General features: G+C 38.0%; 2 protein-coding genes across 10 annotated transcripts in view; one reads left to right on the top strand and one right to left on the bottom strand.

Moving 5' to 3' along the window:
* CWC27 (CWC27 spliceosome associated cyclophilin) overlaps nt 1-16,404 on the top strand; it is a 283,204-nt gene that overhangs the window by 237,653 nt on the left and 29,147 nt on the right. The window contains exon 14 of one of the 6 annotated variants that reach the window (XM_024981233.2): nt 15,568-15,715. Within the exon in view, the coding sequence (XP_024837001.1) occupies nt 15,568-15,700 (133 nt within the window). The 3' untranslated portion in view covers nt 15,701-15,715. 6 annotated transcript variants of the gene reach the window in all.
* The window catches only part of ADAMTS6 (ADAM metallopeptidase with thrombospondin type 1 motif 6), a 429,734-nt gene continuing 417,218 nt past the window's right edge, over nt 3,889-16,404 (bottom strand). For 3 of the 4 annotated variants that reach the window (XR_009491879.1, XR_009491880.1, XR_009491882.1), the window contains exons 33-37: nt 13,671-13,741; nt 12,995-13,040; nt 12,525-12,713; nt 12,133-12,235; nt 3,889-4,037 (exon numbers count right to left, since the gene is read on the bottom strand). The gene's annotated coding sequence lies outside the window, so the exon portion shown is untranslated. The remainder of the gene's footprint in view (nt 4,038-12,132; nt 12,236-12,524; nt 12,714-12,994; nt 13,041-13,670; nt 13,742-16,404) is intronic. The other variant, XR_009491881.1, reaches the window with a different exon arrangement.

Here is a 16,404-nt window from a genome sequence, read left to right as displayed (position 1 = left end):
TCATCAGCATATCTGAAGTTGTTGGTATTTCTCCTGGCACTCTTGATTCCAGCTTGTGATTCATCCAGCCTGGCATTTTGCCTAATGTACTCTGCATGTATGTTAAATAAGTAGGATGACAAAATACAGCCTTGCCATACTCCTTTCCCAACTTGGAACCAGTCAGTTATTCCACGTCCAGTCCTAACTGTTGCTTCTTGACCCATATACAGGTTTCTCAGGAGACAGGTAAGTTGGCCTGGTACTCCCATCTCTTGTTACAAATCTTCCACAGTTTGTTGTGACCCACAAATTCAAAGGCTTTAGCATAGTCAATGAAACAGACGTAGATGTTTTTCTGGAATTCCCTTGCTTTCTCCATGATCCAGGGAATGTTGGCAATTTGATGTCTAGTTTTTCTTTCACTTTAGCAGTATATATTTAAAGTTCTTCCATGTCTTTTCATATTTTTTATAGCGCGTTTCTTTTTAACAATGAATAATGTTCCATTGTCTAAATGTAGTATAGTTTATTTATCCATTTACCTACTAAAGGGTATCTTGGTCGCTTCCAAGTTTTGACAGTTACAATTAAAGGTACTATAAAGCTCTATGTGTAGGTTTTTGTGTAGACATATGTTTCTGGATAAATACCAAGAACAAGATTGCTGTATTGTATGGTAAGAGTACGTTTATTTTTGTAAGAAATTGCCAAACTATCTTCCAGAGTGGTTGTTTCATTTTGTATTCCCACCAGCAATGAGTAGGATTCCCTGCTCTATGTCTTCAGCAGTATTTGGTGTTGTGTTTTGGACTTTGGCCATTGTGCTAAGTGTGGTGGTGGTTTAGTTGCTAAGTCGTGTTGACCCTTGTGACCCCATGGACTGTAGCCTACCAGGCTCCTCTGTCCATGGGATTTCCCAGGCAAGAATACTGGAGTGGGTTGCCATTTCCTTTTCCAGAGGATCTTCCTAACCCAGGAATCGAACCCAGGTCTTCCGCATTGCAGGGATTCTTTACCGACTGAGCTGTGGAGTAGTATCCAGTTGTTGCATTAATTTGCAATCCCCTAATGACCTGTGATGTTGATCACCAGAGCTTCCCTGGTGGCTCAGCTGGTAAAGAATCTGAAATGCAGGAGACCTGGGTCCAATCCCTGAGTTGGGAAGATCCATGAAGAAGGGAACGGCTACCCTCTCCACTGTTCTTGCCTAGAGAATTCCATGGACAGAAGAGCCTGGCAGGCTGCAGTCCACGGGGTCGCAAAGCGTTGGGCACAACTGAGCAACTAGCACTTTCACTTTCTTTTTACCTTTCTCAATGACCTGTGATGTTGATCATCATCTTGCATGCTATTTGCCATCTATGTATTTATGTTGGTAAGGTGGATACTAAGGTTTTTTGCTCACTTTTTAATTAGCAAACAAATTAAAAATTTTCTAGTTGTTGAGTTTTATGAGTTCTTTGTATATTTTGAGTAACAGTTCTCTATCAGATGTATCTTGGGCAAATATTTTCTCCTAGTTTGTAGCTTGTCTTCTCATTCACTTGACATCGTGTTTCATAGAAGTGTTTTAATTTTAATGAAGTCCAGCTTATACATTTTTTTCCCATAGATCACACCTTTGATACTGTATCTAAAATATCCACTGTCATGTAGGTTTTCTCCTATGTTATCTCCTAGGCATTTTATACTTTTTACATTAGGTCTATGGTCAGTTTTGAGTTAATTTTTGTGAAGGGTGTAAGGTCTGTCTAGATTCAGTTTTTGGGGTGGTTTTTTTTTTTTTTTTTTTTTGCTTGTGGAGTGTTTATGTTTTCATAGACTTTCTGTTTTGAGATATCTTCAGGGTTACTTTAATGTGAAATCTCATCATTTCTTTTAAAACCACTTGTTAAGTATACTTTTAGCCAATTACCAGTTATTCAGATTAATCAGTAAGATTACACAAAATATCTGACAATCAGTAAGTATACATCCTTTTTATGGTTTTTTGTTTTTGCTGTTCTACTGATAGTGGACTTCCCATCTGGCACAGTGGTAAAAAGAAAAATCCACCTGCCAATGCAGGAGATGCAAGAGATGCAGGTTCGGTCCCTGGGTTGGGAAGATGCCCTGGAGTAGGAAATGGCAACCCCCTCCAATATTCTTGCCTGGAAAATCCCATGGTCAGAGGAATTTGGCAGGTTACAGTCCATGGGGTTGCAGAGTCAGATATGACTGAGCACACACATACATACACACTGGTAGTAGGAGATTAAGGTGGCTCTGGATCCCACCAATTCATTCTTAAAGCAAATATTTACATGTGCTGCATTTCAGGCACCCTGCTATCTTCCCTTATTCAAACCTCCCAAGAGCATCATAAGACTCTAAGGTTAGAGAGCAACTGTGGTGGATTTATTTCTAACTCTATCAGATAGGTTAGTATTACTTTCATCCTATAAATGAAGAAACTGAGGATCAAACGGGTCATTTGTCCAAGATCACACAGTAATAAATAGTGAAGCTGTCAGTCACACTTAAGAGCCCATCCTGCCTCCAGAACACCAGCTCCTCTCAACAGTCATTTGAACATGAAGTAATAATCTGCAGGATGAGAAGAAAGCATAATAATTAGTAGGATGAGTAGGACTTTCAGAGACTTTTGATTCCAAATAATAATATCTGTCTTCTGGAGCTGGTTACAGAGTATATTACCCATTCTCATCTTTAGAATACTTGCCACATTCCTTTAAAAAAAAATACATTCATGGAGGCTGTCTGTAATGCCATATATTGAATCATTTCCTAATTATACAGTGGTCTGTTAAATTATAGCACCTGGTTCAAATCCCTCCTGTCACAATGACTGCAGCAAGAGGCCTCTCTTGCAAGCCTCAGTTTCTTCACCTGTAAAATAGAGATGACAATACATACCTCAGAGTTATTATTAGAGTTAAATGAGCTAATTAATGTAAAGTAGTCAACAGAGTGCCTGACTCTTAGGAAATGCTCAGGAAATGTTAGGTGTGAGAGAAGGAGGGTGCATGGTACCAGGGTAGTATTGATAAAGCCTGCCAAATTACCCAGACAACACAAACTAAATAAACTGGCAAAATGTTAGTTATACAGTCCTCTCATTGTAATAACCTCAAAGAAAAAATAACATAAAGAAAAGGCAAATGTTCATTTACTTTTGTTATCTGTGACCTAGAAGGAATGTAGACATAGTCATTAAATTGGCTAGTAGTGCTCAGTGGTTCTATTCTAAAATCTGTTGAGAAAAGGGGTAAGTATAGTCAAGCAGGTTCTTTAGATGAATCCAGATTATAAAATGCTTAATATTCTGAAGTCTGTCTGACAGACTTCAGCTAATGCAAATATGGCATTCATAGAAAAAGAGGAGGAGAGTGGGAATACACAATCATAGATTGTAGACTCTCTCCAGAAACTTCCCCCCCTCCCCACAACGGACAGCATTTTGGAACAAAGAAAACTATATAGGCATAAGCAGTTTACTTCTATTAAATAGTAAGTTTAAGGGACTTCCCTGGTGCTCCAGCGGCTAGGACTCCGAGCTCAGAGGGCAAGGGGCCCAGGTTCAGTCACTGGTCAGGGAACTAGATCCCACATGCTGCAACTAAGACCCAGTTTAGCCAAATAAATAATTTTTTTTTTTTTTTTTAGTTTAAAGAGCAAGCAAAGGTCCTTGGGATTAGCACAATGTAGTTAAAAAGTCATTTCTCAATGGTAGTTTCAAACAGCAATAAAGCCGGTATAAAATGAGAGACTGGAAGTTGCCATCGTACACAGGCAATCGAGAAATTCTCAGCAAACCATATCTGAAGTTATATGATGCTTAAAGCAAGATAGGAAAACCCAAGTAGTAGGATTTCAGGCAAAATTTAAGGAAAGACTATACATAAATTGTACGTAGTCTTGTTTGTATTTCTCTAAAGGCAGTTTTAAACAATGTGTCATTTTCTTTCATAAGAAAGAGTTTTGTTGTTTGTTGTTCAGTCGATCTCAGTCATGTCTGACTCTTTGTGACCCCATGGACAATGAATTATAAAACACTGAAAAAGAAAAGAAAAAATCGTTTTAATCTTATATCCCACAGGTAATCATCACTGTGCTTTTGTCTAGACTAAGAACACTTACCTTTTTATTATAAGCCTTTCATCAGTGAATAATCCAGTAATTAAAATTTTGTGTATCCACTGTTATTTCTTAGGCTAAAGGAATTTAAACCGCTGAGCCAGGTATGCATTTTTTTATTTTAATTCAGGTATATTTTACAGATTAAAAAATTCACAGTTCTTATTGTTCATTTTTAGAATTTTAATAATTATATACAGCCATTGTAAACACCACCAGAACAAGCCAGAACACATACAATACCCCAGAAAGTTTCCTCATGCCCCTTTTCAGCCAGTCACCTCACCTAACCACTCGCTGATTTCTGTCAGCTCAGGTATGCCTTTGATGACACTTTTGCTGGACTGAATTCCAGAAAATTGAGTCATGTATGCCTTTACAGCAGTGTATGAAGTTGCTGGGTTCTCCATACTCTAGGTATTATTTATGTATGTGCTGTAGTATATCCCAGGAAACAGATACAGTCGTCTTTGCCAGCTTCTACTCTGCATTATTTTCTGTTTCTTTGTTTACTGGTAAAGTGAACTTGTTAAATATGTTAACTGGCCATTTATATTTCATTGTTGTTTTGGTGATGGTTAGTTGTATACTCTAAGATGATTATACATTTCTTATTGTTTTACAAAAGCTCTTAAATATTAAGAATGATATTATTTGCTTTATATATTTTTACGAGTTTGTCATTGCCTTACAGTTTGTTTATAGAGGTTTTTGTTTTTGTTTTGAAGAGTTTTAAATTTGCATTGCCAAATCTGCCAATCTTTTTCTCCGTGTTTTCTGCCCAGTTTCATCTTCAGGCCTTTAAAAATCCCAGGATTATAAATACCTAGTTGTATCTTTCTCGAGTAATTTTATGGTTTTATTTTTAATTTTACATCTTTAATCTATCTGGAATTGATTTAGTGTATTATAGTATGTTAATGTTACAACTTTTTTTCCCTAAATTACTAATCACCACAATTGAATAGTCCTGTGTTTCCCCACCGACATTAAACATGTCCTTTATGATGTAATAGGTCTTACATACATTTTTGGATCAGCTTCATTATTGTACATGGATTTTTCTATCTATTCCTGTGTCAGTACCTCAATACTGTAGCAGTGTAATACTATTTAATATTTGGTAAGCAAGTTGGACTTTATTGTTCAACATTTTATTTTTACTGTAAACGCTTAAACAGCTGGTTAGTGTGCTATGTTCTTATTTTGTTTTAGTTTACCACACCTGGAGAAACCTTAAGACAGTTGACCATGAAATCAGTAAAAAGCCCTCATTATTTAACAGGTGGCCACTACCTGAATTGTGGCCCTAGAGCCAAGAAGGAAGTAATCAATCCTAGGCAAACCCCCTTCCTTCAAAGTACTGGAAAAGATTGCGTGCGGAAAATAAGTAGTGTGAGGAATAAAAAGAACAAAATCTAGGATATTTGATTGCCATTTTCTATTATGGGTATATAAAAGTTTTTATGAGAAGTTTGATCGGAATTTTTCCATCTCCGTAGTGCTGAACAAAAGCACAAAGGCAGAGGGCAGACAGTTCCCACTCATGTTTATAAGGCGTGAACTCCAAGGGCATCTAGGGTGGCCATGCATAAACGCAAGTCACAGAGCCCACTTCCAAAGACATTCACTAATAATCTTTCTACCACCTGACATTCTGGATTATTAACACCCTTTTTCTTCTCTGGCACTAGTGGATAATCAAGTTACATATAATAATAATGTTCTGTCTTTGTGTTCAGATAGTTCACTTGACCAGGATAAATAAAACAGTGGGCTTGAGCTATTTTTCTAAGTACAAGTAAACCATAGTAAGAAGTTAGCTTTTACTGAACATTTTCAAAACACCTTTTTTAAACCTGTAAGTTTGATATTGTTCTTAGGCCCAGATTCTATGGGAAGAATCTGAGACACAGAAAGGTTACATAACTTTGGTCAAGATCTCATAGGTAGGAAGTGGTAGATTTCAGAAATAGCCAATCATGTTTGACTCAGTGATTTGATTCTGTTTGTTTTCAAAAACATTACCTTGTTTGTGATTTTGTATTTCAATAATGCATATTTTTCATATTTCTAATAATGCAGTATTGTTTCAAACTGTAGTAACTAGGTCAGACAAGTGACTTCAGGACTTTAATTCTTGATCAAAAATTGTCTGACCATCTTTAGATCATGGAAAATGTTAAATTCATGGCCCTACTATTATAATCCCTATATTATTTGAAGAATTATAATTCAGAAGGTTACTCAAAATGTTGTTTAACTTGAACAAGAAGTACCTGTGATTTATCTGTAATTTTTCTTAAAAATATAAATAGAGTGGTTGATTACGGAGTTTGAAGTTAGACCTGATTTTGAATGCTACTTTGGAAGTTTACTAGCTGTGTGATCTTGGACAAATTATATATCCTTTCTTAGACTGTTCCTTAAAGTGTAAATTGGGTATAATAAGAGTACCTTCCTGATACGTATATCTGTGGATTAAGTGAAATACTGGTAGCATGGTGTCTGGAACAATCAGTGCTCCAGAAAGTATTTTATTCTCACTCAGTGTTGTCCCTGATATTTTTAAGAATTCATTTGTCTATATTTGACTACTGTCAGTATATTGAGATGATGATTGGAATTTATAGCATTTCTATAATATTTGACAGTTTTTGTGGCCTTTACCTAATTAGCCCACAAGTTACAGTGTTTAGTTTTTATTGTAATTCTTAATATTCTGAGAAAAAATTGAGATCTGATATTTTTATGGTAGACGGTACTACCTCATAAATGAAATGTTGGGGTTTTTTCCCTTGATGCAAGTGCTGGAAAGAAATTAGGGGATGGGGTTTCACTGGTAAATACAATTTAAATATGAAGCAGAATGTCATTACTTTGGAGATTATACAATTATAAGCTCAGTGTAATGTGAATGTTTTCCTTCCATTTCTCCCTCTTAGCCAAGTTCTAAGGCAGTAATAAAATGAAGGGAGAAGGAATATGATTATAGACCAGGTTCCCTATTTAGTGTTCATTTTATACAAGACTATAAATAATGCTGCTGAAGACCAACATGGTTCTTTATAAATAAGTCTTTGTCAGAGTTGCTGACCCTGGAAAGGTGATTATTCAAATTGTAATAAGCCTTCTGTTCAATCCCTGAAGTTACCTCTTTTTCTGCCCTTTTCTTCTGGATGAAGAAGACTTTTCTGTGTTTACTCTGCTTTCATATCTGCTCTGAAATAAGTTTCTCTCACATTAGAGAAGTTTGCTTTGTTCATGGATTTGTCTTGACACAGGCAGATAGCCATGTACCACAGCTGCTTACCAGGCCTTTTTGATTGGGAAAGGCCATCTTCCCTATGTTTTATTAGTTCACAGACCATATATTAAAAGTTATTGGCAAGATGACACAAACAGATGGATAGATATACTATATTCTTGGCTTGGAAGAATCAATATTGTGAAAATGGCTATACTACCCAAAGTAATCTACAAATTCAGTGCAGTCTCTATCAAACCTCCAATGACATTTTAGAACTAGAACAAAAACTTTTACAGTTTATCTGGAAACCCAAAAGACCCCAGATAGCCAAAGCAATCTTGAGAAAGAAAAATGGAACTGGAGGAATAAGCCTGCCTGACTTCAGACTATACTACACAGCTAAAGTCATCAAGATAGTGCAGTATGGTAGTAGCACAGAAACAGAAATATAGACCAATGGAACAAGATAGAAAGCCCAGAGATAAACCCACACACCTATGGGCACCTTATCTTTTACAAAGGCAAGAATATACAATGGAGAAAAGACAGCCTCTTCGATAAATGGTGCTGGGAAAACTGGACAGCTACATGCAAAAGAATGAAGCTAGGAGACTTCCTAACACCATACACAAAAATAAACTCAAAATGAATTAAAGACTTAAATGTAAGGCCAGAAACTTAGAGGAAAATATAGGTAGTATGCTCTTCAATATGCATCACAACAAGATCCTCTAGGACCCATCTCAGAGAGTAATGGAAATAAAAACAAAAATAATCAAATGGGACCTAATTAAACTTAAAGCTTTTGCACAGCAAAGGAAACAATAAATAAGATTAAAAGACAACCCTCACAATGGGAGAAAACAATTGAAAATGAAACAACTGACAAAGGTTTAGACTCCAAAATATACAAGCATCTCATTCAGCTCAATACCAGAAAAACAAACAACCCAATTAAAAAAGTGGGCTGAAGACCTAAATAGATATTTCTCCAAAGAAGGCATACAGATGGCTAATAAAACACATGAAAAGATGCTCAACATCGCTCATTATTAGAAAAATGCAAATCAAAACTACAGTGAGGTATCACCTCACATTGGTCAGAATGGTCATCATCAAAAAATCTATACACAATAAATGCTGAAGAGGGTGTGGAGAAAAGGGAACACTTTTGCACTGTTGATGGGAATGCAAATTGATCCAGCCACTGTGGAGAACAGTGTGGAGATTCCTTAAAAAGCTAGGAATGGAACTACCTTACTCCTTGGAAAGTTATGACCAACCTAGATAGCATATTCAAAAGCAGAGACATTACTTTGCCAACAAAGGTCTGTCTAGTCAAAGCTATGGTTTTTCCATTGGTCATGTATGGATGTGAGAGTTGGACTGTGAAGAAGGCTGAGCGCTGAAGAATTGATGCTTTTGAACTGTGGTGTTGGAGAAGACTCTTGAGAGTCCCTTGGACTGCAAGGAGATCCAACCAGTCCATTCTGAAGGAGATCAGCCTTGGGATTTCTTTGGAAGGACTGATGCTAAAGCTGAAACTCCAATACTTTGGCCACCTCATGGGAAGAGTTGACTCATTGGAAAAGACTCTGATGCTGGGAGGGATTGGGGGCAGGAGGAGAAGGGGACGACAGAGGATGAAATGGCTGGATGGCATCACTGACTCGATGGACATGAGTTTGGGTGAACTCCGGGAGTTGGTGATGGATAGGGAGGCCTGGCGTGCTGCGATTCATGGTGTCGCACAGAGTTGGACACGACTGAGCAACTGAACTGAATGGAACTACCGTATGATCCAGCAGTCCCACTACTGGGCATATACCCTGAGGAAACCATAATTGAAGAAGATACATATACCACAGTGTTCATTGCAGCACTATTTACAATAGTGCTTGGAAGCAACCTGGATGTCTATCGACAGAAGAATGGATAAATAAGTTATGGTACATATACATAATGGAATATTATTCAGCCATAAAAAGGAATGCATTTGAGTCAGTTCTAATGAGGTGGATGAACGTAGATCCTATTACACATAGTGAAGTAAGTCATAAAGAGACATATTGAAATGTTAACACACACATATATATGTATGGAATGGCTCAGCAGGTAAAGAATCCTCCTGCAATGCAGGAGACGTAAAAGACATGGATTCAATCCCGGGTCAGGAAGATCCCCTGGAGAAGGAAATGGTAACCCACTCGAATATTCTTGCCTGGAAAATCCCATGGACAGAGGGGCCTGAGAGGCTATAGTCCAGAGGGTCACAGAGTCAGACAAAACTGAATACGTACCCATTGTGGAATCTAGAAAGATGGTACTGATGATCGTATCTGCAGGGAAGCCTTGGAGACAAGGACAATAAACAACAGGTTTGTGGACACAGGGCAGGGAGGAGACGGTGAGAAGAACTAAGAGAGTAGCATTGAAACATACACATTATCACATGTATAGATAAAAATTAGAGCCAGTGGAAATTTGCTCTATGATGCTGAAGCTCAAATCCGATGCTCTGTGACAACCTAGAGGCGTGGAATGGGGTGGGAAGGAGATTCAAGAGGAAGGGACGTGTGTATACCTGTGGCTGTTTCGTGTTGATGTATGGCAGAAGCCAACACAATATTGTAAAGCAATTACCCTACAATTAAATAATTTTTTTTAAATTACTGCCTGAGCAGTTGGTCAAATCTCGTGGCAAGTGTAAAAATACATATTACAGATTTATTCTGGAAAGCCTCTTAAGTCTTTCCACCTGTGTCCTATTGAGTGTGAAGCATGCTAGATAGTCCAGAAAGCCAAGAAACTGCATTCCCATGTTGCTGAATATATTTTAAAAGTTACATATTTTATATTTGCCTCAACAATATGCAGTATTTATTAAAGACACTCTATAATATTGTGGAATTTCTCTTTTTCAACTAAAGGAAAAATACATTTTTAAAGTCAGCTTTTCAGAATTCTAAACTAAAGGAGAAATACTAATATTCATTCAAAACTCAGAACAAAGGAAGTTTTCCCATGTGAACAATGAACAGCAAAAGAAAACCCACTGGCTTTCCCCCTTGTTTTCTTTTTCAAAGGCCAGCGCCTGTCTTCCTCTTGCTTGGTTTACCTAGTGTTCTGTTTTACTGTATTTTGCTTATTCCTGTTTTTCCTCCTATGGCAGTTTCCAAAACTCTTAGGTTTTGGACATTTCTATCTGCATTTTTCTATGCTTCCTTTAGTCACTGTTTCTCTATCCCTCTTTGAGTTTTCTTACATTTTTTTCCTCCTTGTTTTCTTGCTTTTTAGTCTTTTCTGTTTCTCAGGCATCTGTCTTGTGCCATCCTGCTCTGCTGTTCATAAAGAATGCTAGTGACCTCATTTTCCAGGAATTCTTTTTAAACATACATACTTTGGTCTTTGGACTCATTTATGTTTTGTCTGTCTCTTCCTATGAATTACTATGATCTCTATATACTTCATACTGAAAAAAAGATATTTTAAAAACTAGTACTTTTTAACCCTTTAACTTCTTAATCCCTATAGAAGCTTTGAACATTTGTGAAAATGAGACCCATAAGTTGTTTGTAACTAGTGATGGCACTAAATCCTAAAAATAAAAAATTCATAAGGTTTTAACTTTAATTTTACATTTTGGAGTTAAAATGCAGAAATGAAATCATCTAATTGGTATTATCCAATTAATGTTTTTAAATTTATTCTAGAAATCATGTTGATCATATGTACTCTTGATATGATGTAATGATAATTGCACTTTACATCTTGGTCTTGGCCAACAAAGGTCCATCTAGTCAAAGCTATGGTTTTTTCAGTAGTCATGCCGTCAATGGGGTCACACAGAGTCGGGCACGACTGAAGCGATTTAGCAGCACCAGCATGTATGGATGTGAGAGTTGGACTATAAAGAAAGCTGAGTGCCGAAGAATTGATGCTTTTGAACTGTGGTGTTGGAGAAGACTCTTGAGAGTCCCTTGGACTGCAAGGAGATCCAACCAGTCCATCCTAAAGGAGATCAGTCCTGGGCGTTCATTGGAAGGACTGATGTTGAAGCTGAAATTCCAATACTTTGGCCACCCGATGGGAAGAAATGACTCACTGGAAAAGACCCTGATGCTGGGAAAGATTGAAGGCAGGAGGAGAAGGGGACAACAGAGGATGAGATGATTGGATGGCATCACTGACTCGATAGACATGAGTTTGACCAAGCTCCAGGAGTTGGTGATGGACAAGGAAGCCTGGCCTGCTGCAGTCCATGGGGTCACAAAGTCACAAAGTTGTGTCAGATTTCTTCACTGCAAAGTTAATCTTTTTTTTTTCCCCCTGCTTTCCATGTTGAATCCTTTGGAAGCAAATTCACGATATGCAGTCCACACCAAGGAGTGAAGTTTACTTCCCTACTCTTTTTATTAAAATTTTTGTTTTCTAACTTGTTATTTCAGACTGAGTGACTGAACTGAACTGACTGAGAATCATGAGAAAATGTCAATATTTAAACAAAAATGCCTGTTATATTTTTAAGTGTCTAAAATGAACTGAGACTCAAAGAAAAAGATTTGTGATATCTGTGGTTGATAATTTCATTATTCCTTATATAACTAGTTTTAATTCATTTGATGCAAATCTAAAAGTTTGCAATTTTTATACTACTTGTACTTTCTTAAAGTTGTAATAAGTACCAAATGTTTGTTAGCATAGTTACCTAAATCCTCAACAAGTTATTTTAGTCTTTATTTTTTTTATAGAAGCAAAAGTACCTGTAAAAGTATTGGACATAATGAGACAGATTTCTAGGCATGAACTGGAAATCAGGCTTCAGTTGGTAAATAATCTCAATAGCTTTTCTTCAGTTGCTTATCTCTAAAACGAAATGGAGGAAAACAAGTTACTTGCAGATCTAAGAAAATCCAAAGCTATCTACCAGCAGTCCTAAGCAATCAGTATTATTACCAGATATAAAATAAATACACAAAAATCAACTTTTTCTGAAATAACAAGTTAGAAAACAAAAATTTTAATAAAAAGAGTAGGTGAGTATAACTCTTCACTCCTTGGTGTGGACTGCATATAGTGAACTTGCTTCCAAAGAACTCAACATGGAAAGCAGGAAAATAAGAAAGATTCCAGTGGGGACATTGACAAGTACTACCTCAGCCATGTGGTCCTGGTCAGCATCAGCATTGTAAATCATGTTGATAGTATGTACCCTTGATACGATGTAATGATAATTGCACTTTACTTGGTCTTTATCCCAGTAACTCAAAGCCCAGTCTTCTCATGAGACGAATCAGGCAAATTTCAGTGATGGGGCATCCTACAAAACATCCAACCAGTATCCCTGGAAATTGTCAAAATTTAAGAAACTTGAAATCATAAAGCAGCTTTTCCAACTACAATGCTGTGAGATTAAAAATTGACTATATAAGGAAATAACTGCAAAAAATGCAAATGTGGAAGCTAAGCAATATCCTATTAAACAACCAATGGAGCACTGAAGAAATCAAAGAGGAAATCAAAAAATACCTGGAGACAAACGAAAATGGAAACATGATGATCCAAAACCTATGGGATGCAGCAAAAGCAGTTGTAAGAGTGAAGTTTATAGCAACACAAACTTACCTTAGAAACCAAAGAAAAATCCCAAACAACCAGCCTAAACTCACACCTAAAGCAAGGAGAAAAAGAACAAATGAGACCCAAAGTTAGTAGAAGGAAATAAATCATAAAGATCAGAGCAGAAATAAGTAGAAACTTAAAAAAATAGAAAGGATTTACAAAACTAAAAATCAGTTCTTTGAAAAGATAAAATTGATAAACCTTTAGCGGACTCATCAAGAAAAAAAGGGAGAGGGACCATATGAACAAAACTAGAAATGAAAAAAAGTTATAACTGCCACCAAAGTAGTACAAAGGACCATAAATGACTGCCACAACCAACTATATGCAAATAAAATAGACAATCTAGAAGAAATGGGCAAATTCTTAGAAAGGTACAATCTCCCAAGATTAAACCAGGAAGAGATAGAATATGAACAGACCACATTACAGGCACTGAAATTGAGTCTGTGGTTTTAAAACTCCCAATAAAAGTCCAGGACCCGATGGCTTCACAGGTGAATTCCATCAAACATTTAAAGAAGGGTTAATACCTATCCTTCTGAAACTGTTACTTAATCTGGAAAAGTGAAAGGCTTACAAACATTCAGTTAACACTTGAGCAATGTGGAGGTTTAAGGCACCCACCCTTCGTGCAGTTGAAAATCCACTTATAATTTGTAGTTGCCCCTCCACATACCTGGTTCCTCTAAATAAGTGGCTCCATATCTGCACAATCAGCCAACTACAGATGAGATAGTGCCAAAGTATCTGCAAAAAATCGGCATATAAGTGGACTGTGCATTTCAAACCTATGCTGTTCAAGGGTCAACTGTAACTGCTAAAAAATTTGGAATTACCTTTTAATACTCAAGGAGAAAGGTGAATAAAGCCAGGTTTTTGGGTTACTGGCTATCCAGAAACATGTGTTTATTTAGCATTTATTGAGGGCATCCTTCTTGTGAAGCCTTGGTGACTGTGCTGGTACAGAAGTCAATAAAACAGAGCTATCTTCAGTCTAGTGAGGGAGGCTGAACTAAAGATAGGTTCGGAAGAGGACCTTAACCCTCCTGAAAAAGAGCAGGAGAGGAATCATGGACTGGTTCTCAGAGGGATGATACCTCAGTTGAAGCAGGGAGAGAAGTATATCACCATACAGAGGTGGCAAGGAGGCAGGAGAGCAGGTTCTACAGAGGAACAGCAAGTAATTCGGGATGTCTGGAGCATAAGATGTGAAGATGACATAGTAGCTTAGAGAGGAACAAAAGCTGGGTCATCGAGGCTACGTAAGAAATTTGGGTTTTATTGCTTAGACAGTGGGAACAGGGCAGTTTTCGTGATTAAATCTGATTTTTGAAAAATATGTATATAATAGAAAAGACCTCCCGGATATCATCAACCACAGGGCACTCCTTAGTAATTTGGATGGCTGAGAGGAGACTGCCAGACGTCCGCCCTACAGGGTCAGCCGGGGCCTGTGGCACTGCAGACATCCACTCTCTCAGGGTCAGCCGGGGCCTGTGGCACTGCAGACATCCGCTCTCTCAGGGTCAGCCGGGGCCTGTGGCACTGCAGACATCCACTCTCTCAGGGTCAGGCCGGGGCCTGTGGCACTGCAGACATCCACTCTCTCAGGGTCAGGCCGGGGCCTGTGGCACTGCAGACATCCACTCTCTCAGGGTCAGCCGGGGCCTGTGGCACTGCAGACATCCACTCTCTCAGGGTCAGCCGGGGCCTGTGGCACTGCAGACACCCACTCTCTCAGGGTCAGCCGGGGCCCTTGGCTCTTGCTCCTCTTGGACCTCCAGCCCAATGGAGGTCCTCATTTTAGGAGGACTATGGAGAAATTGGGACTAATTTCAGAGAAGAGTGAGAAAAGGCAATAAAGGCATAAAAACTTCCAGTGAAAATTAACTGCCCCCTTAAAAAAAAAAAAGCAAATGTTCACCTCACAGAGAAGTCCCTTTTCCCAAAGAGGCTCTCATATGGCCCAAGACATTTTGGGAACCTCTTTTCTAATGGCATTAAAGGCCAGCCTGGGAGCTGCACATATTATCGTTCTTGGCTCTTCATAGCTGCCTTTTCTTTTTTCTTTTATTTTTTCCAAGTGTGGGTTTATTTCAAAATTATGAAGATTTATATATTATTTTTTATTACATACAATAAAGCGGTTTAGCTTAAAGTAAAAGCTTTCACATTTAAAGTTTTTATGTTAAAAAGATATTTTCAAAATGTAGACCCTTAAAAACCACCAAAAAAGCTGAATATATCTTGCAGCGTAGGTTTATCCTTAAATATTCACATCTCAAATGCTGTTTAGAAAAAAGATTTTAAAACTGGCTAAAAATCATTTACACTTGGCAATGATTAAAATCTCCTCATCTCTGACAGAGCATATTAATGGCACATAATGAATTTACTGTCACAAGCATTTAACAGTTTAATGGGTACGTAGTTTTATCAGTATACAAAATGGTCTTAGATGGTCAGTGCAGTTGTTCTGGAGTGATCACTGTATCAGGAAAAGGACACCGCACCAAAAACAGAACATGAGCTTTCAAAAGGTCTTTTCAAACAGTTTCCTTCTTTTCAAACAGCTTTCAGCTCAGGAGAGAAGAACAGCACTTAATTACTGCATCCCTTGTACATGAGATGTACGACATATACCAGGTCATCGACAGGAACTGCAAAATGCAAAGTAATACGGCCAGCCCCTTCTTGTGCCACTGAAGAGCAGCGTGCAGGGTGAGCACGAAACGCAAAAGCATGATAACTGTTGCAAGCAGCCTCGCTGATTCAAACATTTTCTTCAGTTGTTTCACGGGTCCCATTAAAAGCATGTACTGGCTAATGCAGCAGTATTTCCAAAAGTATAAAACACTGCAAAAAGCTTTATGCCTCCAGGGAGCCACAGCAATCCAGTTCCAAGGATGGAGAAGAAGATGCCACTGACGAAGCATACGGCAAACCACTTCAGCCCGGTGTTGAAACTAAGCGTAGAGGCATCGAGGACCTGCGCGGTCAGGCCCTGCTCCTGTCGTCCTGGCTGCTCAGGACCCGCCGCGGAGCCCAGCCCTCCCCTCTATCCTGCATAGCTGCCTTTTTTCAAAGTGTTGTATTCTGAAATAAGCACTACTTGATCTGAGTTTTTTTTTTTTCCTGTTCACTAGATTTAGCACTGAATTAACTTTTGATTTATTCCTCAAGTTAAATACTTCTTCACAAGATGAACATTTGTTACCTCTAAAGACATTCAATCAAGCATCCTGTCAACTACTTATCAGCTACAAGTTTCTTGACCACAGATCTCTCAGGTTGCCTGTTAAATTGAGTGAATAACATATTTCCCACCTACCCCATATAGTTATTGTGAAGATAATACCAGACACATGAAAGCTCTTCATAGACCGCTATGTAAGAGGATGCTCTTCTTA

The sequence above is a fragment of the Bos taurus genome, chromosome 20, assembly GCF_002263795.3.
Source record: "Bos taurus isolate L1 Dominette 01449 registration number 42190680 breed Hereford chromosome 20, ARS-UCD2.0, whole genome shotgun sequence".
Classification (NCBI taxonomy): Eukaryota; Metazoa; Chordata; class Mammalia; order Artiodactyla; family Bovidae; genus Bos; species Bos taurus.
The sequence above is the reverse complement of the archived record's forward strand: the minus strand, read 5'-3'. Positions and strand labels throughout refer to the sequence as shown.